This window comes from Condylura cristata, unplaced genomic scaffold (genome assembly GCF_000260355.1).
Source record: "Condylura cristata isolate star-nosed mole 26May11 unplaced genomic scaffold, ConCri1.0 scaffold00021, whole genome shotgun sequence".
NCBI classification, from domain to species: domain Eukaryota; kingdom Metazoa; phylum Chordata; class Mammalia; order Eulipotyphla; family Talpidae; genus Condylura; species Condylura cristata.
Window position 1 is genome coordinate 5,621,464 of NW_004567122.1, and position 25,976 is coordinate 5,647,439.

A 25,976-nucleotide genomic window follows, 5' to 3' on the forward strand; every position below is an offset into this window, starting at 1 on the left:
TTTTTTTTTTTTTTTTTTTTTTTTTTTTTTTTTGTCTCTCTCCCTTTCAATCTGAAATCCTAGTTATATTTTCTTGTGTTGTATTTTAATTCTCATATTTTATCTTACCTTCTCATTCTACACAGGGGTTCTACTTAAAATGTACTGTTGTTTACATAAAGGGATGATCACATATCCTTCTTGATACTTAACCTTTGTTGGCCTTTTTGACTCCAGCAGCAAAGTTGCCTTCCGGCAATAGTTTACAATGATTTGCTGTTTCCTAGTAAAAATAAGATTTTAATAACAGCTGCCAACATTTGATTACTTCCTATGAGCCAGGCACTGTCCTAAGTACTTTACATTATCCCACTTATCCCTCACCACAGTCCTGCGAGGAAGGTAAGTAGTCTTATGTACATTATAGGTTGAAAACTGATGCTTAGAAAGTTTGCCCAAGATAGCAGAGCTGGGACGGTAGCCCTGTCCTTCTGCCATCAGAGACCCTACCCTTAGCCACTAATATTTTGCCTTGTATTCTGTCCGTAAAGTGTGGTGGTTCTGTGTCTTAGTGCTCTATCTTGTTTTTTTGTCACCTGGAGGTCTTAATTCTCATCTCAACAAGTTGGCTCTTTAGTGCAATAAGCTGTTATCCTTTGCTTAAAACTATGTCCATGACCTCTAGGCAGTTTTTATCTTTATTTTCCTGTCCCTGTCCTTAATAATTTTACAGTACCTGCCTGCTAAATAGGGATTTTGCTCTCCTCTCATTGTTTTCCTTTCACATAGAACCCTGAAGATATTGCATTCATTCCAGTGACTTAGCCACCACCATTTCTAAATCTCATGTCTTCTGAATAGACCTCTGCAAAGGCTGAGCACTGTGGCCTCAGTGCCCACTGTAGAAATACACTTGGATGCAACTGAGGCTCTCTACACAGCGCGTCAGAGTACCTGTTGTGTCCCACATACATCTGAAAGCCCCAAGTTCCCTTACCAGCCCTTCACCATCCTCTGAACTGCACACTTCATTGCCTCTACCTCCCTCTGATCAGCTATGCAGTCGCTCTGTAATACACACTGAACCTGTTTCCTTTATATGCTTCTGCCTTTAAACATTGTCTTTGATACCACCACACCAGCTTCTAAACCGCTCTCGCTGTTGTTCCTCTCAGGCTCCAAGGCTGTTTCCCTTCCTTTTACTGGAATGAGGTTTTCTAAAACCCAGGTTGGATCATGCTTTTCCTTGTTTAACAATTTCCCATTTGTCTACAGTGCTCAGCCTTTTTTTCCTGCTATGACACATGATAAATTGCATGGCATTCAAATGTGCAATATAATGTTCATTTGTATACTCAGGATTAAATGCAGTTCTTTTAGATAAAGAGTGTAATTTCACTCTTTGTTCTCTGGTTCAGAAAATCATGTTAGAATACTAATCAGTGAGAATAACAAAAGAAAACATTGAATTCTAATTTTAAAAAGCTTAACTCTTTATATACCTTACTTAGTAGGTTGACTTTTAAATAAACGAATGTAATAGCATCAGATTTAAACTCCTGACAAGGTAACTTAACCTTAATCTATTTTACCAGCCTAATTATGTTTTCCTTGGAGGATATACTAAAATGGTAGACTTTACTCCCTAAGCACTTGAGCTTGGCAGAACAGGGAAGCAGCAGGAAAAAATCAGTGAGTCCGTTTTCTCTGCCATGTTTTCACTTGCTGTGCTCCTGACATCCTCTGTGTCACTGGGGTTCTTCCACCCTGTGTCTTTGTGCATGGTATCTTCTCTTATTTCTATTCTTGGTGAACTTTTGCTAATTCTTAAATTTTACCTCCCCTTTGAAACCTGCTCCAACTTTGAGATAGTATTATCTCCCTGAGGAAATAATATTTTGCACAGGCTTATTCAATCTGTTCTGTATGATAGTCTGGTAAACTTTTTCTGTAAAGGACCAGACAATACATATTTTAGGCTCTGCAGGTCATGAGGTCTCTGTTGTAACCACTCTATTTTGGTAATCAAGCAGCCATAGATAATATATAAGCGAAAGTGAGTGCGTCCCATGAGACTTTCTACAGTTGAAGCATTGGGCCTGATTTGGCCTTTGGACCTTGTTTGCCAGCTCCTCGTACATATAGGTTGAGAGCGTTTCAAGGTCAGGGACTGTCTTATCTTTCTCTTTCCTCTCAGCATCTCATGTTTATTGAATGACCAGTAAGGGGGTATTATTTATAAACTTGTAACATTTAGGAAAATGTTTTACCTTTGTCCTTCTTTGGGGGGGGGGGCGGGCGTCTCAAAATAACTCTGACTTTGGTAAAAAAAATACCTCACAGTCAATAGTCAAACATGTTTCCAACAGATTTTATGGTTTCTTTGAAAAATCATATAGGCTACCACTCAGAATTTTGAAAGTATTTGATCATAATATATATCATAGAAACAGTAATCAGTGGTATCATTGAGGGACTCAGTTTGGTTTTCTACATTTTTCTCAAGTTTGCAAATAGGTAAGTATAAAGCATTTCTTTTGACCTTTCAAAAGCTACGAAAGAAAATGACAATGTATTGAAATGAGTATCAATTTCTTGAACACTCTGTTACTTACACTTTAGAGGATTCCTGGTGTTCTGTTCCTAACCTCATTCTATTCTCCTATAGTATATTTTCCTTCCTGAAGATACTTTCTTAAGTATGGTGATGGAATGAAACCTTTCTGACTGACTGCATTCTAACAAACTATTCAAAAATGCCACTCTCATAGTTACACACACACCCTGACATCTCAGTCTAAGCTCTGAAACATCAGATTGATTGCCTGGTATTTCCATCTTGGTGTCCAATAGACCCTCAAGCTCACGCAGCAAAGCTGAGCTCATCTTCATTGCTTCTCATAATTCTTTCCTCTTTTTAAAAAAATGACATCCATTGTATAACTTTATTCCCTGGTGAGTTGTAAAGTAAAATACAGTCAGTCCCCTAGGCCATGACCTAAAAGTTGTAGTCCTCTCTTACTCGCCCTCCAAACCCAGGTTGTCAGTTTCTGTAACATACCGTCTTGTACCTTCTGAATGCTCTACATCTTTTCAGCTTTCCCATCCTCGCCCGCTTACGAGAGACACTTGGTCTTGTATATCTTGTTTTACCCTCTTGATACCATTTTGATTTGATGCCTCTCATCTGAAAACCAAAAAAGAAACAAGCATAAAATCTTAGTTGCACTCCCTGTGTTCCCTCCAGCTATTATCCTGCCTCCTGCCTTTTTCCTTCAACAGCTTGAAGTGTAGATGTCTGCTTTCCCCCTTCTCATCAGTCTCCAAGGCCATCTAGTGTAGGCTCTCTCTGACCCTCTTCCCTTCTTGTTGCCCACCCCATCATAACATTAAAGTAATCATTACGGTGCTGTGGGTGTTACTAATCCTTACTGCGCTTGATCTTTTAACACCATGCTGTTCACGCCTCCTGTAACTCCTGTAATTTTATACCCTTAGGTTTTCCCTCTGTCTTCAGTAATAGATATATCTTCCCTATCGCCTATGAATATTCCTTATCACTTCAAAATGTAGATGCTACGTGCTTAATGAATACCATGTGTGGATCACTAGCTGGGAGTGACTGAAACTTTTTTCCTTCATGCTGTATTTCTAGGCCATTCTCCAAACTACATTTTTTGGTATCTCCTAAATAACTATTTTGGTTTTTATTGGCTTATTCCCCACCACCACCACCTCTTGTATCCCCTTGTCCATTTTCCTCCCCACTCTTTTTCTTTTTTTTAAAGATGTATTAATGCATACAGGTCAGGAGTAGTGAGAGGATTCACCAGGGACAGAGTAGGGAGCAGAACAGACAGATCAAAAAAGTATACTGCTGAAGAGAGATCTGCCACGCCATGTGGGTCACCTCCAAGGCTGGGGATCAAACTCACACTGAAACAGCTGCGGTTAGCTTGTAGTTCTGCGTCCCAACCCATTGCACCACCAGGGTCCCTCCCTCTTAAGTTGATCGATGTCCTCTGGTTAATTTTCTTACTGATTTTTAAAAATAGCTCTTCAGTCTTTTCGCACTACTGCCTTCTTAGTTCAAGGTGCCGTCATTACTTGCCTAGATTTCCAGTATGCTCTGTTAAGTAGCACTTTTTCATAGATTGTTTGACACTGTTTTACTTTCCTTCACAGCTCTTACCCACTGCATAACTTTATTAGGCTGAGTATTTGTCTATTGTCTGTCAACAGAGTATGCATTCCATGAGGTCAGGGGCTTCTATTTATTTCTATATATCCATTAAGTTAACAGTGCTTGACACATAGTAGACACTCAATAAATATTTGTTGATTGAGTGAAAAGATTACCAGCCGGTCTACCCCCATCTCTTGGTGACCTCTGTCAATTTATCCTGCATTCTGGAGTCAGCATGATCTTAAATGCAAATCTTCAATACAAAATAACTTAAAATTCTTCACTGGTTTACCACATCTTTAGAATAAATAAATATACATGTCTCGCTCAGTGGTGCTTCATCTATGTCACCCTCTCCCTTGAATGCACTTCATCCCTTTTTACTTAGTTAACTTGAAATCTTTCAGATGCCTGCTCAAGGGCTATTTCCCACTGACATGTTTGCAAACCGTTTCCTAAGCGCACCATCGTGGAACCATCTTCCTTTTCATGTGATCATTTCCTTGGGGTTACAGTTTTACCCAAGTAGTATAACTATTTGGTTTGTCTTCCACTCTGTGTAAGGGAAGGAGTGCTTGTTCTTGCTTGCTTACCATTGAATGCCCAGCACCAAGTTTGCACCTGTCGCATAGAAGTCCAGTAAATTCTTGTTGATTGATGAATGAATGAATAGGTTTCATAACTACCTTGGTCTTTTCACTCTCCCCTGCCATTGTATTTGTTGAATCCTAGAATATTCCACCACTGGGGGGGAGTCTTGATTCATAAGATTCTCAAGTGTCCCTATACGAACATGTCCCTTTCAGAACGTGGTATTTGCTTATTTACCTGTAAGTCTACACCAAAAGGCTGTTAGCCTTCTGGGAGCTTGGCCATTTTTATTCATTTTCTTACTTTAAATGCAGTGGAACCTAGTGCATTTAAAATCCTTTAAAAGAAATTTTTTTTGACGATTCAGTGTCACACACCTAGGTGGCAACAATTTCTGAAAGAAAGGTAGGTAATCAACAATTTCAACTGCTGTTCACTGACGACAGGGAATGAGTGACAAAAAGCTAAAGCACCTCTAAGATCCCTTTGAGTTACTTCCTTCACATCTGCTTTTTCTGCACTAGACTAATAGAAATCCTTTTTTGTCTCAACCCATGTTTTCTGACTTCAGTGTATTTAGCAGGAAGTTTGATCTTTTTCAAGGGATTAAATAAGTTTTTAAAAAAGCCATTCGTTCTAAGTTGGCTTGCACCAACTTAGGAGTTTATTACCGTAACCACCTATGTCAGTGCTGTATCTAGCCTGAGAATTTGTTGATGTGGCATTCCTTGAGATTTGAAATGTTAAGCCTCTTTTGAGGTATTTGATACTAAATGAAAAATGATGTGTCCATCTTATTCATTGTAATAGCTTTTGCCAGGCATCTGATTTGCAACCTTTCTAATCTTTTGTTCAAAAAAAAAAAGAGAGGGATTTGGAAAATGTTTAATTTTTAATAGACTATGGACAATTTAGCACCACTTTTCGTCATTTACTTATAATGTCAAACAGAAGGTAAAGGCATCTATGTGTTTAACAGCTAATGAATAGGAGAATATGAAGAAAAGAAACAATCCCAATGTAGGGTGTATGATGATTTTTCCTGTTATCTTTCACTTAACTCACTTTGGTATAGCAGAGTTTCTATCTGCTATGAATAACAGGTAGATACATAAATACTGCATTTTCACTGTTAATACTGATTTTATCCTTAATATAAGACTGTCTTGATACCTGTGTTGGCAACATTGAACATTACATAGGCAAAAATCTCCACTGTGTGCCACATTACTTTAGAATTCTTCTACCTTCCTCTACCGCCACCATCATTCAGAGTATGCTATCCTGTCTTTCCTCCATTTCTCATGTCCTTTAATGTCTGAATCCACTTTTACATCTTCAGCAGAAGTACAGTGAACCCAAAAACTCTACTTCATGTAGAGATTGCACTCAGGGACACAACAGTCTTGTCTAATGACTGACTGTCGAGCTATAGATGGATAGGAAAGGGAAAATAGACTGCTATTCTCTCTACATCGTTGTGTTTGGAGCCTCTCAGCTGTTTAGATTCACCATGGTATTCATGCTCTTGAACTGAATGATGGATTGTTGCCCATATTATTTTTGTCCTCTTCCCCTACAGGGCATATGAATGACTAAATTCATGCAAGTTAGATGCACATGTGAGGACTTGAGCCATTTTCTTCACAGCTCAGCTTTTTTGTGTGAGACAGCGTGGCTCTAAAGGAGTTTTGCAATGTTTCGTGTTGCTTTGCCTCTTGTCCTTTTCACCTGTGGCGTTGAGGTCTTATGTCTTACATTTGCCACTTTTATTTTCTTCTTGTGCTCCTGCTGCTTTTCTGTTGCATCCCATTGGGATTCTGATTCTTCTCCCCTTCATCTTGTATTTCCTAGCTACCCCTCAACCCTGGGTGGTTTTGATGCAAATCTTTGTTTGTCCATCTCTCGTTGAGCATGCTCTTCAGGCCGTCATCATTTGTTGCCTCGACTCCAATTCCATACTTTTTCTGCATTCACTCACTGTGTATTCACCCCACGTGTTACCCTAGGGTTCGCATGGTGCCTGTTCCTACAGGAACAGCAAAGTTTGCTCTAAGGTGAAGGAAAGAATGGTGTTCATGTTTCTTTGTCACTCAAAATACAGTAGACCGTGAGAGAGCAAGTCTTACTTATTCTTAACTGGAATGGTCAAAATTCCCGTTTTCAAACTTATGTTTTTACAACTGTGTAAGGCTTCGTTGTAATAATAGGCCACAGTTGAGTTATTCTTCTCTTGCTGATGAACAATTTAGATTATTTTGAGGGTTTGGTTTTTTGTTTTTTAGGGTTTTTTGCTACTATAAAAAACTTTAATGTTTATATTAGCAGTGACAAATACAAGAAAGTAGGAATAGTAGAAGTGTAAGAGTAGGATACTATTTAAAAAGAAAAATTTGTGAAATAAATGGAGGACAATGCCATGTTCTTGGATAAAAAGAACTGAATTCAGTGCAGTTGTAACTGCAGTCCTAATAAATCTTCTAGAACTTGTGAAGCTGATTCCAGTAATTTCAATGATGAGCAAAGGATCAAAAACAGTCTACACACTTTGAAAGTGACTTGTCTTCTCAGATAATAAGCGCTAACAATTTAAAGTCTGTAAAGACAAATGTGTACACAAATAGCTGAGTAGAACAGAACCTGTGGGAGAGCACAGCAGTGGTCACATTTAAGGAAGTGAGTCACATGCTGAGGTGTAGCTGCTTCACCAAGACAGAGCTATTAGGACTAAGAGTGTCTGATCAGGCACATTTTAATGTGGTGTGTTCTGGGACTCTTCTCTTTTTAAAAAAAATTTTTTTTTAAAGATTTATTTATTTATTCGTACAGAACTGGGGTACAGGCCAGAGATGCGGAGGGTGAGAGATTCACCAGAGACAGAGCGGGGAGCAGAACAGGCAGATCGACGAAGTACACTGCTGAGGGGAGCAGCTGGCGGGCAGGAGAGGTCTGCCTCGCCATGTGGTCGCCTCTGGGGCAGGCGGGAATCGAACTCATGCGGAGGTGGCTTTAGTTTCTCATTGCAGTGCTTTAAGGGCCTCTTTTTTAAAATTTTAAACTTATTAGAGGTGTCCAGTGATTTGCTGTCAGTAATAATAAGTTAATTATGGAGATCTTTGCCTAGGGCTGAGGGATTGATCCCTGCCTAAATTTATTGTTGCCACTTTCTCACTTATTTTCTGTGAGATTTCCAATACTTCCTCCTCTGAGAATCTTTGGGTTGTATGAATCTGGAAGTTTTTTTTCTTGGTGTTATATAGGTTATTATAAATGAAAGTAATTTTGAGATTCAGTAGCTATAGATGTTCACCTGTGAAAGCAGAGAATATGGTTTTAGTTTCCTATTTTTATTTTTAAGTGGTTATATTTACATAATAGAAAAATCTTAAATTTGTACTGATTCACAGTTTTTTTTTTTAGTAAATTTAGGGAGCTTTGTATAATATGACCCACTTACCTGGTAACAATAATAGGATTGTTACTTACCTGGTCTACAAAAATTAGAATCTCTAATTTTTAGATTCTTGAGTTAATGATGAACATTCTAAATCAGATTTCATTTTAAATGTCACCAGATTTGTTCGAATAACAAAATAAATGTTCTGCGATTAATACTTATTTTATCTTCTAAGAGAGTAGTGAAAGTATAAAATGCAAGGAGCACACTCTTAGAGTCACGCAGCATCCACAGTGTTGGATCTTACACATCAGTGACTTCAGTCACAGAGTTGCAGTCAACTGAACTGGAGGGGGGGAGTCGGGAAGACCTAAAACATAATTATTCCTGATCACGGGTAGATGTTGAAAGAGCTTCGCTATTGGAAAAGATATTTTCTTTTCCCTTTTTATGCAAAGTCTTCAAACCCAGCCTACTCTGACGCCCAATTCTCAGTTGACACGTAGCCACGTTTCAGTGCCAGGAGCCGCCATGGCTCATAGCTGTTGTGGTGGATGGAGCTGACCGGCCCCGTGAACTGACAGCACCTGACGGCCTCACCCTGGGAAGTAAATACACATAAAGTGCAGAGACAGGCCTAGCCTCGTGTGTTGTGGATACTTCGCAAGTGCAAGTCTCTCCTTGCACTTTTGGGTTTGCAGCATCGGGTGGTTGCAAGTATTAAGTTAATACAACAGTGGTTTTTTTTTTTTTGACAAATTGAAGAAAAGCCAGTTCTTGTTATTTCTCTAAAGAGTATTTAACTGGAGAGTGAGGCCTTTGCAAAAGGCATTACCCTTGTACTCATTTTTTCTTTCCCTAGCCTAACACTTAGCTTTCATGAAGGTCGTTGGCAATGTACTTCTAATTAGTCGGTACCAAGTTTCTAGCTTTAGGCTATGATCCAATTCTTTTTATCTCCTTTTCCTCTGCTCTTTTTTTAATGGTACTAGGAAGAAAAAATTTCCAACCAGGAGCTAGTACTATAAAGGAAATATTGCTGTGAAGGACTTCAAAGTTTTTTTGCCCCTGTAATACATAGTAATTTTGATTTCATCAGGTCAGATGTAAAAAAAAAAAAAAACAACACAAATTTAGTAATTAAAAGTAAAAAAGGTGGATGTCCAAGAAGTGTACAGTACTTCATAGTCAAATCAGGACTTACTTTCACTGTGAATGAAATATTTTAGGGTGGAAGTGCTTAGTAAATAAGGAACCACTACAAAGGTAGTCCTGTATTTCAGGTAACCTGTCACCCTGGAGCATTGTCCAGCACTGGGCCAAAAACAGCTCAGTGCCTTGAGCTGGTGACTCTTCTGCAGTCATTTGATAAATCTGACAACATTTGCTTCTGTTTTCTGTTCTTCTATTCCTTCTACTTAACACATCCTTTTTTAAGATGTTCTCTTTAAGAGTTAAGGCTCTGGAGCTATTCTCCTTCCTTAATGTAAATTGAACTTGTCAAATAACTGATCCATTGTATAGCTTTTATTGTTTTAACTTTTATTTCCTATACTTCCAACTTAATGGGAGATAACTCATTCCTCTCTGTCCCAGAAATAGACTGCACGTCTATTTCTGCACAGTGATTAGAAGTAACCACATAAAGCCCTTAAAAACAATAAGCACGGCCCTCCCTGGTGGCGCAGCGGGTTAAAGCACTGCACTGAGAAGCTAAAGCCACTTCCGCATGAGTTCGATCCCCGCCTGCCCCGGAGGTGACCACATGGTGCTGCAGGCCTCTCCTGACCCGCTTGCTGCTCCCCTCAGCAGTGTACTTCATCTATCTGCCTGTTCTACTCCCCACTCTGTGTGGCAAATCCTTTCACCATCCCTGCATCTCTGGCCTGTACCCCAGTTCTGTATGCATAAATAAATATTAAAAAAATAATAATAAGCACATGTATGTATGGGGAATAATGTGAAAAATGTGTGTGTGTTGGGGGGGGCGGGGTGGTTGCTGACACTGCACCCAGCCTTTTTGTCTTCCAACCTTCCTTGGGATAGGAAGAGAGGAGGACTATACTGGGTTTGAGTCAAGGAGGAAAGGAGTGATGGGGATTGAGATACAGCCACAGGGTTAACTATAAACAGTGCTGGAGGAACCTTGGAACTGATGTTCAGAATAATGTTCCAGACATGGAATTTGAAAAGCGGTCTCTCACCCACACTCTGGACTGTCAAGGTCAAGGCATTCACAAACAGACCTGCTCCCTCTCCAGCCTTCTTCCTCTCCTCTAGTCTTAACGAGCAAACACTGAGGAGATATCCTGGAGTCTTCCTTTTTACATAAACTAAGCTGATACGTTGGCAAATCCTACAGCATTTATTTTTTTCAGAACTACTTATCAATTCTGCTTGGTGATCCAAGCTAACATCATTTCTTTGCTGCCCTGTTACAGAATGTCCTAACTGGCCTCTTAATATAAATGTCAGATCATTTACTGTTTAGGATCCTCCAGTGAGGGTTTGTTTTTTTTTTTTTTAAGTTGAAATAACAATGCTTTAGAACATTATATTTTCCAGGGATTTATCATTGCCCAGTAAAGTTCTTACACCACTAATAAATTTTTAAAAAATGGTAGAACTGGAAAATTGTGATTTTTGAACCCTTTAATGTAATAATGGAGCTGAGCATTGATTGTTAACGGATGTTAAAATCATGTGGGAAAAGGTTGATGTGGAGCTTTATAATGGCTGGATTAGGGTGAGGATACAGAGCCTGCAGATCACTCTGAATGTTAGTAAAAATGTGGTGCAAACAGAAACAGAGTTCCTCATGATGTGGCCCAGACACAAGTACCAGGTATGAAGAATTCTGACCTAAAGAAATCGCCCCGTTGTCATCAGGCTTCTAAGTCAAACTGCCAATATGTAGAAAACATAGAGAAAAGAATTATCATCCAGGGCGGGGGGGGGAGGTAGAAAGGGGAATAAATCAGTGGAATTTAGGATATGAGGGATTCTAAGGACAGGTGACACTGTTTCTTCAATAAAATCAGTGGTGTGAGAAAAGGTGACAGCGCAGAAGGAGGACTGTTGAGACAAAAGGAAAATACAGTTAAAGGTGGAAATAGGCAGCAGTGCTGTGATGGAAGTCGAAATGTGTGTGTGTTCTCTGTGAAGTACGGGGCTTGGTGTTGTCATTCATTCGTCTGCTCAGTCGAGGACGTCAGTCCCATTTTAAGTTCTGAAGTTACAGTGGTAAATGAGCCAGACACAGAATCTAACCTTAGGGGTTATTCCAGATCGAGGTCCACCAAATAAGGCAGTGTGTAGACCTGAGTGGACTTTGGTTTGAATGAGTCGTGTAAAAGGATAAGCAGGGAAGTTGAAATATAGACTGAGAAATAGTATTATGAAATTACTTTTTATTTTGTTAGGTGTGATAATGACATGGTGGTTTAGTTTTAAAGATGAAAAAGATTCTTAATAATTAGAGCTGCCAATTGAAGAAAGGGTAAAATAACATTGCTTACATTGACTTAAAATATTCTCCCCAAACAGAATATGGTGATGTTTCATAGGCAGAATTCCGCTTGGCGAAGCAGGAGAATGATGGGGATTACAAAGATAAAAGGCAAAAAAAAAAAAAATGTAGTTAATAAAAAATAATAAAATATTCTCACAAAACAGAATGAGGACTTGTTATAAATAAGATCAGGAAAATGGTAACATTCTAAACGGGGTGGTGAGGTCACTCCATCTACCTTTTACATACTTGAAATTTTTCATGATTAAATGAAGAAGATAAATGCCAAAGGCCAAAACCTCTTCTGTATGTTGTTACTGAGAATAAAATGCTGCCCCTTCCCAGCTCTTACAAATGCCCCTTGTCTGGCCCTGCTCTCTCTCAGTCTCATCTCTTTTCTCTAGCCTGTCAGGGACCCTTCTTTTTTTTAGAATATGCCAAGCATCATTTTGCTTCAGAAACTGTGTGTTTTTCCCCCCTCTGCTTGGAAGTCTTATCCTCCAGTTATGTCACTAGCTGACCTCCTCATTTCCTTGGGGTCCTTGTTCCATCTTGCTTTTCGCAGAATGGCCTCCCGAACCAATGTGTGTCCAGAGAAACTACCCTCATTACTCTGAGGTGTTCCTTTCATGGTAGCCCCACCCATGACACACTTAGCTGCTTGCTTCTTGTTCCCCTTCTCAGGCGTGTCGGCTGCAGACTGGTAGGTCGCCATCCCTGGGCACTGTGATGCCAGCACACAGCACGCCTGGCTCCACGTTGATTAGAGAAATGTCTCCTTCGCCTTCTCCGTTCTTTCCCCTTCGCCTGCAACCTCATCTTCACCACAAAGATTGGATTGACCAAAACCACTAGGCACAAATTGTGAAACATTTGTTTACTTGTTAGGGGGCACCGAAAGAATTATATTCCAGATTTCTCAGGCTTTAAGCCTTTCTGGTAAGATGCAAAGATTGGTGTTTTATTTGTCTCACAGCTGAAGTAACAGGCAGCTCTCTGCAACTGAAATGCTACCTTTCAAGCAGTTGGCACTCTAATTCCTTTTAAAATATGCACAATGGTTCTCAACTTCTTTTCCAATACATCCCAACATAAAGCTCTTCTAATAAAAATGTTGCATCTGCATTTGCCAAATTGAATATTTAATCTGTCAATATAATCTTAGCATTTGTGACTATAGGAGTCGATACATGCCCTTTGTGAACAGTAAGGTCTGATCTGATGTGTCTGAAAAGTGAAGCTTGAATTTTTTCCCAAACTGACTTTGCTCTTCTGCTTACCTTTCGCTTTAATAATAATTCTTCAAGTGTCCCCCTTTTTTTTTTTTTTAAAGATTTATTTATTTATTTATTTATTCATACAGAGCTGGGGTACAGGCCAGAGGCTCAGGGGCGGTGAGAGGATTCACCAGGAAGAGTGGGGAGCAGAACAGGCAGATCGACGAAGTACACTGCTGAGGGGAGCAGCGGGCGGGTCAGGAGAGGTCTGCCACGCCATGTGGTCACCTCCGAGGCCAGGCGGGATCGAACCATGCGGAAGCGGCTTTAGATTCTCAGTGCTGTGCTTTAACCCACTGCGCCACCAGGGAGGGCCCCAAGTGTCCCCCTTTTAATTGCCAAAGATTTATTTATTTGTGCATACAGATCTGGGGTACAGGCCAGAGGCTCAGGGGCGGCGAGAGGCTTCACCAGAGACAGAGCGGGGAACAGAACAGGCAGATCCACGAAGCACACTGCTGAGGGGAGCAGCGGGCAGGTCAGGAGAGGTCTGCCTCGCCATGTGGTCACCTCCGAGGCAGGCGGAGATCGAACTCATGCGGAAGCGGCTTTAGATTCTCAGTGCTGTGCTTTAACCCACTGCGCCACCAGGGAGGGCCCCAAGTGTCCCCCTTTTAATTGCCATTAAAAAAGCTTTTTTTTGCATCATCTCACTTAGACCTGTTTGTTCGTCGAGACTTTGGTTGTAGGGACAGGAACCGAAATCAAGCTCTGAGGCAGAAGTCGGGATTTCTTATAAAGACACTAAGTTTGTCGAGTCCTAACCTAGCTATGTGAGGCTAGGGGTGCAGTGGGGTCCCTCGGGGGACTCTGGTGCTGTCACGGCCTATTTTGATTTCATTCCTCTCTGCACTATTGTCCGAAGCACAACTCCTGGTAGCTCCCAAGAAGCTGTTGTGTCTGTTCAGCCTCTCTGACACCCTGAACCACTCAAATGAGATCTAGGGATGGCTGTGGTCTGGGTGGGTCAGAAGCTGGGGTCTATCACGCACAGGAACTTGATTGTCCTCAGTACAGTCGGATATGCATGCAGGGAACAGGAAGGGGGAGACAGACTAATTTCTGCTCAAGTTATAGATTAATGTATCATCGGCAGCACACAGCGTTCTGTCCTCTCATGTAAGGTCACAGTGAACAATTACCTCTCAGTGAGCACAGCGCACTCCTTAGCTTTAGGCTTTGCTTCAACAGTGATGTCATACTGATGGCTTATGGAGAAACACTTAGTCTTAGTGAACTTTATTTCATTATTCAGTTACACCACTGAGTAGCCTGGAAAGGGAAGTAGATTAATCAGAGACAGTCTTCATTCAGGGGAGAGAATGATGGTTACAGGGGGGAGAAGCACCAGACCCTTTCACCAGACCCCTCACCAGAACACAGTGCTCGACTCATCTCAGGGTTTGTCTGAGAAATAGGGAAGGTAACAGAAATGGGACGTGGGGCGCTTAGAGAATTAAAGACACTGTGTATACTGGATATGTCCCATAAATTATTAGATCTGTGGGGTGACAGTACCATCTCCTCTGTATTTTACCAGAGATCTTCTAGTGGGCAATAAAACAGCTTCAGGTCTGTTGAACAAAGATGGTACCAGGAAAATAACCCCTATTATTGCATCGTTCTTTTTATTCATGTTAAAATTTAAGAACACCAAAATGTTGTTCACTAAACCTGACCGCTCCCTTCCTCCACACATACAGCTCTAATACAGAGCCTTCTGACCTGTCCTAACCCCAGTTCTTCATGTTTCTTTAAAAGGCAGCTTTCTGTCCAAGAATCCTGGCACAATAGGAACCCTCAGTGTGATTTTAGATCCCCTTGGGGAGAGGGGGAGTCCTCTCCTCCAATTTTGGTAGCCTTAACAGCAACCACATTATAAGTGAAGCCTGATGACCTCTCAGCACTTCCAGTAGTGAAGACATCTGAGTAGTTTTGACCTACACCACCTTCCGTGCTGTAGTTGTTAAAGAATAGCGTCAGAGCAGATAGAACAGAGATCTACCGTCCGAAGATGACCCTCTGAACTTACTAGCCGATACCCTTTTATTTTTTTTTTAACATATCTTTTGTCTGACTACCATTACTTTACATTTTTTTAAAGATTTATGTATTTACGCATACAAGAACTGGGGTACCGGCCAGAGGTGTGGGAAGGAGAGTGTGAGAGGGTTCACCAGGGACAGAGTGGAGAGCAGAAAAGGCAGATCTACTGAAAGACACTGCTGAGGGGAACAGCAGGCCAGAAGGGAGAGGCATCCTGTACCATGTGGGTCAGCTCCCTGGCCGGGGATCGAACTTATGCTGTAGTGGCAGCAGATATCTTCATAGTGCTGTGCTTAACCCCTTGCGCCAGCAGGAAGGGCCCCTACTTTACATTCTGCTCATCTTTTTCATGATAAGAAATTTCTCCCCTCAGGTGTGCTTACCATCTTAATTCTCCCACCACCAAAGCACCCATAATTCTCCCATTAGTCTGTTGTGCTCAATCCCCCTTTTTTTTACCCCCTCTCCATCACCTCCTGGATGCTTAGCTCTATGGACAGATTTCAAGAGTTGGATTTAAATTTTGTCTTTGTCTGAGCCTTTGATTTATATTTATTCCATCTGTAAATGAAACCATTCAATATTTTATCTTTCTCCTGATTTATCTCACTTAGGATAACTCCTTCCAGCTCCATCCATGTTGCCTCAAATGGCATAATTAATCCTTCTTAACAGCTAAGTAATATTCCATTGTGTATGCACACCACCATTCTTGAGCCATTTACTTGTCCTGGGGCATTTAGCCGTAAACAGAGAGTGCTGGCTTCCTTTTGAGTTAGTGTTTTTGTGTTCTCTGGGTGGGTATCACAGTGTGGAATTGCTGGGTCATATGTAAGATGTCTTTCTAGTGTTTTGAGGAATCTCCACACAGCTTTCCATAGGGGCTGGACCCAGTCTACATTATCCTTTTAGATCATTGTTGTTTTACATGTTTAACAAAACTGGGGATGTACTGGCCCGTGGTTAGCCTTTTAATAAGGTCTTTTTCTTGATTAAGTGAAAATGATAAATATAAATTTTAAGATTTATATTTTCTATTTTGTAAATCCAGTAAGTCAATTATTACATACTTAGATAATACTAATACCAGCAGAAAGTGTGTGGTTGAGTACATGCTTAAATTCATAACTAGGCTTAAAAATCTGCACTATTTACATTCTTAAGAAATTTGGTGGTTCCTTCTTACGAGATACTTTATTAGAGAATATAAAGTTGGTCTTGAGAAAGTGTTTTTATCCTGCTGTGTTCAATCATTTTTAGAATCATGACTTTTAAAGCTGTTTTTCTGTTTTTCTTCCCAGATCCAAGTATTTTAGGACATGCTCAAGAGGTGAGCATTTAACTATAGAGGTAAGTAGAGTCATGAATTTGATTAGATTAGAAGTTCCTTCCAGAGGGCACAAGAGCATTTTGTTTTTTTAATTAAGGGGAAAGAATCTCAACCTGAATTTAGTATGAACTGTTTATATTTCAGTCTTGTTGATGCTTTTAAAAAGGGCAAGGATGGGGGTAGTTGAGAAAGGGAGAATAAGGACAAGGTTGCAGAGGATCAGGAAAGTTGAATAGAGTTGTTATTTCTACTGAGGAAGTGATGGTTTTGTATTCCAACCCTCCGCAACTCAGAGGGTATTCTTCTATCATTAAGAGACAGAAAAGGGTTGACCTGCCCCAGAAGAGAGGGGTAGCAACTCAGAACAGGAGGTTGATTGTGAACAACTCTACAGAGCAGAATCACTGCTTTTTCTTTGCATGTAAGACATAATAGAATATAACACTTACTCAGTCTCTGCTAAGTTCTGGCTTTTCCTCCCTATGTTTATGAGTTTTATGACACATATTTCTTCTATAATTCTCTTGTATGTGTAGCAATCACCTTATTTTGCAGCAGTGTAGACAAGTGAAGAAACTGTGCTTAATATACCCTGTAAGTAGCAGACCCTTACTGCTACTCCAAAACTGACTTGAAAGTTTAACACTTGCTCTGCATGGCCTCCTCTATTAGATGAGAAAGCCTGCAGGCCAGAAATTAGTTTTTAAAAGTAGGACAAGCCAATTTTAAAGAGTTTTGAACCATTACACCATCTCTTCAGATTGCTGTATCTTCCAGACCTTTTGAATTATTGTTTTCTTGATCTTAAAACAAGACAATATTGTCAATAAAACACTCTCTTTTCTGTGAAGTGATTATTTGTTGAAGAGTACTTACAATGCATTAGTCGTCATAATAGACTGTAATAATGGCTTTCTTCCACCCATTCGGCATAATGGCATCCCTCATCCCTACATTGTGGTGACTTGCTCACATTCCTCTCCAGAGGGGCGTGGTGTGTGGCAGTTGTGATTATCAGCTGGTGGATTTCAGTACATCTCTGAGCGAATAGATGAACAGATAGAAGCAGTATAAGAGAAATTCTTATTTCTGTATCTTCTAATCCATGTTTCTTAAATATTTTCTGTCATAGAACATTTAGTAATTTGTTCTGAACTTTAGTGAAACAAAATTCTCTCAGTGCAGGTTTAAAACACCCATATGGTATATTGTATTCGGATGGAAGTGCTTGTAAGCTCCTTATTTATGTAGAAAATTGCTATAATTCTCCTTGTTTCTCTATTAAAGTCATAAATAAAAAGGGTCTGTTTGTTTGGTTACCTTGTAGGACTGTTGAATATATCAAGTTAACATAAAAAGACTATGTATCTTCAAGCTATCAATATATATTACTTTTGAAGTGAAACAGTATTTCTGGTGTGCTCGCTGTACCTTAGACAGCCTCCTAACAGTTGCTCTCTGTTCTTTCAGTTTGAGAACCTGGTAGAAAGTGATGAAGTAAGTATTTCCATGTTTGTTTTCATTAGTCATCTCATTAGCTCTGACATTTATTTCTGAAATTTTTCTTTCCATTTAAGATTGTTTTTTGGTTTATGTTTTTACTTTTCATTTGCATTTCATTTACTAATTTGTTTAACACTCAAATAATTCAGAATCTTTAATGTATTATATATAATACTCTGTATATCACTTGTATACTGTATACATCAGGTATATAGATTCAAAAATAGGTCTTTAAAGCATCCCATAAAACTCCAGGAACTTTTTAAAAGGCTGTTTTGCCACTAAGTAGGTAAAATTCACAAACCAAAGTAGATCCCATTCTTTATCCCCAGTTGTGAAACTTTGAAGAGTAGAATTTGTACATGCTCATTTTGCAATCCATTTTTGACTTTAGCCTTTATCTTTTTTAATCAGTTACTGTTTCTGATAATTGTTTCTGTTTAATCTCATCTAAAATTTGGTCAGTTTTGAAATGTATACCATGTACAGAAATGTTAAACTATGGCAAAGGTAACATTTTAGGATCAGTGAAATGCATGTGTATTTTTTACGTGCTGCCATCATTAGAACAACTGTAGTTTGTTCATTTTCAATCTCACAAAAGTAGTTTGAGTATATGCAAATTTTAACCACTGTTGGGCCAACTTCTCACAGTGCTAGCATGAGTTGGACTAGAAGAACACTGAGAAATTTTCACCTGTCGTCTTTTTTGTTTTCTGAATAAAGGGAAACATCAAAAAATATTAATTATTCTTGAGCCCTGCATTTCCCATGTGTTGGACAGATTATTCTGAAAGTATAAATGAGCTTATTGGTGGTTCTGAAAAGAGCTATTGTTAAAGACAATTAGTGAAACATGTTTAACTCAGCACTTCCAGATCAACTTGAGTATCAAGTTTTAAGAATAATGGCATCATTGCATATTTATTGTCATCTAGTAAAATACATTTGAGGAGCTATCTTAACCTTTTGTTTTTCCAGTAAAATTTCTCCCAATTATTTTGATGTTTCATAATAGGACTTAGTTTTTCCCTTTTCAAAGATCAATCAATTTCTCTGTGTTTTTTAAACATGTGTAAACAATCACTTAACGTGTTATTTTTAAGTTCTCTGATAAATGCTAAATGAAGGAGTTCTTTCAGCCTTCAATGTGATTCTTCTCAGCACCAACCTACTTTTTAAAAGAATTGGTGGTCTCTGCATGTTTTCTTAAGGAGCCTTTTAGTTTTGTTGAATTTTTTGTTTGCTTAATTCTTAAGTTTTTGTTTTTGCTAACCAACCAGCACTGCCCTCCCTCTCATGTCATAGCTCGCGTTTGGTTAGTTGAATACATCCCACTTGGTGGGGCTATTTCCTAAATTTGTTTGAGCCATTTCTTGCTGTTCCTTAGTCATATATTTTAACTGTCAGATGTAAATAGCCTACGGATGTAACAGATGCATGAATCTACATCAGTATTGTTTTGAGGGAAAAACACTTGAGGTAATTTTCTGTTCCTGTGAAGGAAGTCTCCTTATTCATGGGAGCTAGCTGGTTAGCTGCTTGCAGAGATGTGAGTGCTGAATTAGCAAGCATTGAAGCTGAGTTAGGTTCCTAAAAGGTGATTAAGTTTTTTGTTTTTCTCAAATGATCAGTATTTGCCCTTGTTTTATGTTCTCTGACACCTTTTTTTTTTTTTAAAGATTTATTTATTCATACAGAACTGGGGTACAGGCCAGAGATGCGGAGGGTGAGAGGATTCACCAGAGACAGAGTGGGGAGCAGAACAGGCAGATCGACGAAGTACACTGCTGAGGGGAGCAGCGGGCGGGTCAGGAGAGGTCTGCCACGCCATGTGGTCTCCTCCGGGGCAGGCGGGAATCGAACTCATGCGGAAGCGGCTTTAGATTCTCAGTGCTGTGCTTGAACCCGCTGCGCCACCAGGGAGGGCCAACACCTTATTTTCATGTTCATTATTGAACCGTATTAGCTTTGACTTCAGGGCCCCCGGCACTGCACTGGATGCAGTTTGTCTGGGATCCCATATCCTCCTTCAGGGCAGGTCCAAGCATGAGAAACAAAAAAAAAGCACAGGGAGTTCTGGGTTTGAGGTTACAAACACAAAGTTGGGCTATTGGTTTACTCTGAAATACAGAATCCACGAGTAGTGAGATTCAGCTGTAAATGATGAGGGTTAGCTATCAGCCTGTCCCCTCAGTTGCATTTGGTATAGTATAAAGATGTTAGAATGAAACAAGAAATGTCCATCCATTGCTTGTCATAAAAAGAAGGAAGCTTGTAAACTAAGTTTTGCCTTTGAGAAGTTCTTAAGTATTTACGCTCTTTGTTTACAACCTTTAGGAATGAAATTTTTTCACTGATAAAAATAGATAAGTAGAAAATATGTTGATTATATAAAAGCTTAATTGGCTTATTTTAAATGGAATTCATGTAGTGAAATTTCTTTAATTGTTTAATTAATTTTTGTACAGGGGGAAAGCCCAGGAAGCAGTCATAGGTAAGCCTTTAAAAACCAGCACTTCTTCAGTGTGAACGCGAAGCTTGCTAAGCATCCAGGCTGCATCTTTAGCTTGCCAGTGAGGCATGTCAGGACCTAAGTTCTTTCATAAGATGGAGGCAAATTACACATACCTGAAATAACCATTTGGAAGTTAAGGTACTTACTTATGAGCACCCGGGTATTTTCCAGTTCAATGTAGGTTACATATTTTTGGTTTTTTAAAAGCCATTCAAATACTGACACATACATTTCAAATTTTTTTAACTTTATCCCCCTTTCCTTTATGTAATTCTAAAACTTGTTTTACTATTCCCAAGCTTTTTACATCTTTCTGTAGTAAGTAGAACATTGATACTTCATTTAAACAGCCTCCTCATATTCTTTTACAATTACATGAACTACTGGAAAAAAGAACCATGTATCTTTAACTCAGAAGAGAATTGTTCCAATTAAGAGAGTGCTTTTATGTACTGTTTATATTTTGTATATATGTTCTTGACCTTTTTTTTTATTTAGCAGATATTTATTAAGCAACTGGGACTAAAAAGCACTGGGGGTAAAAAATTAGACATGAGCTCTGTTTTGGAAGAAAGAATACCCTGATCAGGAATCTAGTTCCTGGAAACAACTATTTCAATATGCGGTGGGAAGAACAATTTAATAACACTTATAAAACTGGTTAGGAAGAAGAAGCCTTTTGCCCAAAATCTGTAAAGAAAATCTGTCCAAATAGACTTTGGTAAGGTGACTACGCCTGAGTTGAGACTCAAAGGGTTGGTTAGTGGTAACTTTCCCAAGGAGACAGTCCAGACAGAAAAAGTTGCACCAACAAAGTGGGAGAATTGACTTGAGAGAGAGGAGGAGAGGCAGGTTTGCACAGTGACAAAGCTGCTGTTTCTTGCAGTTATATGAGTTGTCAGTTCTTAGTGAACTGAATGCTTAAAAATTGTATTTAATGTTGTGCTATACCTCAGAAACTGAAAAGAATAAAAAGGGGCCCCGTAAAGAAGTTAGGGCTAAAGGACAAAAAGTAGGAGACTTTACCATGTGTATGGCTGGTTAAGCCTTGTCATGAAGATCAGCGTGTGCACATGAGGGGAGGGGTGGGACGTTTGGAGCTTGGAGAGAGCAGGGGTCTGAGAACTGAAAAGCCAGACACTAGAAGAGGAATCCAAAGACAGCCAAGTAGCAGTGGGCAAAGTGTCAACCAGGAGAGCTTGGGGAACCAGGGAGGGGAGGAGATAATCTGGCCGAGATAGGGAACAGAGGGGTTGCCAGCACCACCATCTGCAACCAGGCATTAGAGCGTCCAGCTGTCTGTTGTACTTGGCAACACAGAAGCCATCGATTGCCTCTGCTGCAATTACTGAGTGATGGAAGCAGAGGTGGACCGCAGGGAGAGGATGAGTGAAGGGGCAGGTAAGGGCAGATAAGGCAGGGAAAGATTGTGGGTGCATCTGACTTCACTACTTACCGTGTGACTTAGCTCAACATACTCTCCTCATATGTGTAAGCTTTTTTTTTTTTAAGATTTTATTTATTTATTTATGCATACGGCAGCTGGGGGATAGGCCAGATGTGTGGGAGGGAGAGTGAGAGGATTCACCAGAGACAGAGTGGGGAGCAGAACAGGCAGATCAACTGAAATGCACTGCTGAGGGGAGCAGCAGATGAGACAGGAGAGGTCTGCTGCACCATGCGGGTCAGCTCCCCAGCTGGGAATTGAACTGGTGACGCAGTGACTGGCGATAGCTTGATGGTGTTGAGACTTTAACCCCAGCGCCATCTGGGAGGCTCTCTATATCTACCTTCTAGGGGTTTTGTGAAAAGTTTAAAATGAGTTAATGCATGTAAAGCAGAAAGAGTAGATAGAGTCTGAGTCATCGTGTATTAGTATTAGTGTATTAGTATTATGCATTTAATTTTTAGAAGTACTGAAATCGATGGAAAGATAATAACAAGTCAGATGAAGGTTTTTCCAGTTTTCTTTCTTTCCTTCTTCTTTCCATCATTCACATAGAAGAGAAGTAAAAACAGACCAAAAAAGAATAGACTGAAAGTGAAGGAGAGATACAGACTGATGGAGCAGTGCCCCAGAACAATCTATGGAGTGGGCAGACGAATAAGAGTGTAATTGTATCACTTGACCTTAGACAAATATGGGAATGGTGCCTCTTCAGAGGACTGAGAGAAGAATTAAAGGAATAGACACTGAGTGGGAGAAGTAGCAGGAAGTTGAGAAGAGACTGCCCTGCCTTTCTCAGAGTGAGGTGAAACCGTCTTTTGAGGGAAAGATTTTGAATGAGGAACTTCAGAGTATGTGACCCTTGATTCTGAAGTAGGTAGTGGGGGATGTGAGGTGGTGTGGGAATCCCCTGAGTGAAGGGCAGTTGCTGGATGCTGAGGGCCGAACAGATGTAGGGTTTTCTGCAGCATCTCCCAGCAGGGAGAGCTAGTCATGGAAAAATGTGAGATTACAGAGGGAATAACCTGGGTGAAATGGAGCAGTGATAAGAGTGGCAAGTGTCTGTCTGTCAGAAGGTAGTCCCAAAGTCCTGGTGTCCACACTGGCCACCCGAGAAGTGAGGTCAGGCGGTGATCCGGCCAGAGGCTGCTTGATGTGGCAGGATTGGGACTGGGGTGGTCGAGTGGCGGAGCAGGGGAGACAGACTCCTGGGTGTACAGTGCTGATGCTTGTAGCTTCTGGCGGACATTCAGGTCTGGTCACATGTCTGAAGCAGAGCCAGAGTGAAGACCAGTGATGTTCACGTTTCTTAAATGGCGGTTGTGGTGTAAAACAGTCTCTGATAATATGCCACTTATTCAGCTTTATACCAAGAATTAGCCCGTGTGACAGTGTGCTTCCACTGTTAACAACTGACATAGTATCACATTGCATGAATACATTTATGAGTTATATTGCAGCATTTCACTTGTTTGTGTGTGTTTTATTTCAGTTCAAACTTATCAGAAGCCTCTTTTCGTTTTTTTCCCCTCCCTCATTTTCCTCTATAGGCATCTTACTGAGGAAGAAATTATTGACCTGAGAGAGAGACATTATGATTCTATTGCCGAAAAACAGAGACATCTGGATATGAAAATTCAAAAGGAGGTGGATCGTCCTTTATGTCACTTAAATACCTGTTTTCGTAAAGTTGATATGTCAGAGGGGAAAGTTGTCTCCTTATATCTATCATTAATTCTGGTATTAAATAATATATTTTATAGGAATAGGCATTGACCTATATCTAGATATGAACAGATGACAATTATTTAAAAGTAAAAAAGTTAGAACTAATTATAAGTAGTGCTGGTTTGTTTTAACTTAGTACAAATCATGTTGGCCCCCCACCACCACACACACCCCAATAGAAGTAAAGACAATACAATCTTACAGAAACAGCTTTTAATTCTCAATTAGGGATACCAGCAAGACCAATGCATCGTTGTGTTTGAAACCAACTTTAAAAAAATTACTGTTTCAGAAATAAATGGGTCTTTTCAAGACTTTTGTTTGTCTTGCACTTATTTTTTTCTTAGTAATGAGGTAGTACTTCTGACAGTCATATTTTATTTTATTATATGTAGGGAATTGGCCTGTAATTACAATAATCTACAGTAGATTGCCAATGTTAAGTAAGCTAAAGAGAAAAATGTGTTGAAATATGATTTTTAAATTTGCCTTGTGACATGCCATAGATCATCACAAAAACAGTCTATATGCCATCACAAATGGAAGGAACTTAAATTTGAAAGTAATTTTTGAACAGCTTGCAAGTAATAAAATTCAGGAGATGCCTGCTATAATAGACATCAGGCACATGAATTTTGTGGAGCTTATTTCACTTTGGGTGACAGCAGTGTGATGGGCCTTAGTGCTGACGATCTTGGATTCAGGACCAGAACCGCCCAACTAGTCATGCCATGGGCGTGAGAGCCGTTGTTAAGAATGAAGAGTGCTGTGCTCTCCAGAGAAAAAACAGGTGTCCATGTTTGCACACGGTGGGCACTGCTACCTCCTAACTCACCTTCTCAAAAATTCTGTACTATAGTGAGGCCGTTTGAGTCATTTTGTGAGAGAGGAAATTGAAATGAGAAATCATAAAACTTTCAATTGTTAGATACTCTATAGAGATCCATTATTTTTTAAAATAATTTGTTTTTTTATTTGGTAAGTAGAAAACATTTTCTCTTTAGAGCAGTCAGACAGGTTCTGATTTTTGTTAATCCTTATTGTTTTGTTCATGCACAGTTAGCCTTACAAGAAGAGAAGTTAAGACTAGAAGAAGAAGCTTTACACGCTGAACAGCGTGAAGCAGCCAGGGCAGCAAAGCAGCGAAAGCTCCTGGAGGTGAGGGCAAGACCCCAGCAGACACTAGGGCTTCTCTGCTCCTGATTTCCTCTGACAGAACTCTGTTGGGACTTTTCTTCCCCCCAAGAGTTGAGGGCTTCTTGTTTAACCTCAGGTGTATTTATCTATGTATTTAGGCTCTTAACAGCGATTAATTCGGCTTTCAGCGCTAGAAGTAACATCAGATTCGATGCTTGCTGTGACAATGCTGCTTAGCAGGAGCGCTAAGTCTTGTTTATCCCAAAGACAAATTCAATTTTCAAATATCCAGTATCCTTTTGGAAAAATAAATGTATTCTGAGATGGAAGCAGTGCCAAGTTAGCCTTTAAATAGAACTCAACCACAGTTTTTACTGTATTTTTCTGATTTTTTTTTTTTTTAAAAAAAAAAAACCTGTCCTTAAATTGCTAGAAATTTGTCTACTTTGAAGAATCCAGGTAAAACTGGATGGATGACTTTGCCCCATAGAAATACTGTGTCGTTTACATCTTTCTTCTTTTAGCTGTGGGAACTTGGGAGCTTGGATATTGAGAAGTCGTTAGCATCAGAGAAATCAAAGAGTATCTCACTGTGGCATTACTAATACGGCATTATAATGCCAGACGGCTGCCAGTACCAGATGCTTCTGGTGTCATTTCTGTGTTCTGTGTTGTTTGAACCTCACCACAGTTGTAGGAGAGAGGCGCTGTTCCTTTAAGCTCCATTTTATGGTGAGGAAACCATGGGACGGTTATAAGTAACTTCCAACTTGCTTGCAACCTGGCACTTAATCAACGACAGCTCCAGAGTCCAGGGCAGCAGCGCCGAGTCAGTGGCCACACTTCGCCTGCATAAACTCCTGCTGTGGCTCAAGCCAAAGGTGTACAGAGAGCATATTACGTGAAAACCACTGCGCCGTAGAGAAGCCGAGAGATCATGTCTGTCTTGTTGCTGTGTGTTTCCCATGTGACCTATGTCTTCTCTTTCTTTCTCTCCTCTCTCCCTACTTCCCTCCTCCCTGTCTCTTTATTTCTTCTTTCTTGATCTTTCAGCAGATCACTGAAATTGCATGAGGCAGTACCTTTGTTACTTAGTTCTGAGAGTGTTTAAAAATGACCTTGCCTTCTAAAAAACACTTCTACTGAGGGAGCTTTTTAGTGACAGGTTAAGCAGCTTGTTTTACTGTAGCAAATTCTCCTTTTAAAGACTGAAAGCACTTCATATGCAGCTTAGCTTCCGTCTGCTTCTGAGTTTCTCCAGGGCTCTCTTGAGTTTTTCCTTCCCTGACTAACTGGGTGAGGGATCACACGGCCATTGCTGGGGTT

General features: G+C 40.0%; 1 protein-coding gene across 2 annotated transcripts in view; it reads left to right on the top strand.

The window, feature by feature from the left end:
* Window positions 1-25,976, top strand: part of AP1AR (adaptor-related protein complex 1 associated regulatory protein) — a 39,633-nt gene that overhangs the window by 4,748 nt on the left and 8,909 nt on the right. The window contains exons 2-6 of one of the 2 annotated variants that reach the window (XM_004686478.2): window positions 16,289-16,337; window positions 17,788-17,814; window positions 20,292-20,317; window positions 23,336-23,432; window positions 24,573-24,671. In XM_004686478.2, coding sequence (XP_004686535.1) covers window positions 16,289-16,337; window positions 17,788-17,814; window positions 20,292-20,317; window positions 23,336-23,432; window positions 24,573-24,671 — 298 coding nt within the window. The remainder of the gene's footprint in view (window positions 1-16,288; window positions 16,338-17,787; window positions 17,815-20,291; window positions 20,318-23,335; window positions 23,433-24,572; window positions 24,672-25,976) is intronic. The other variant, XM_012727936.1, reaches the window with a different exon arrangement.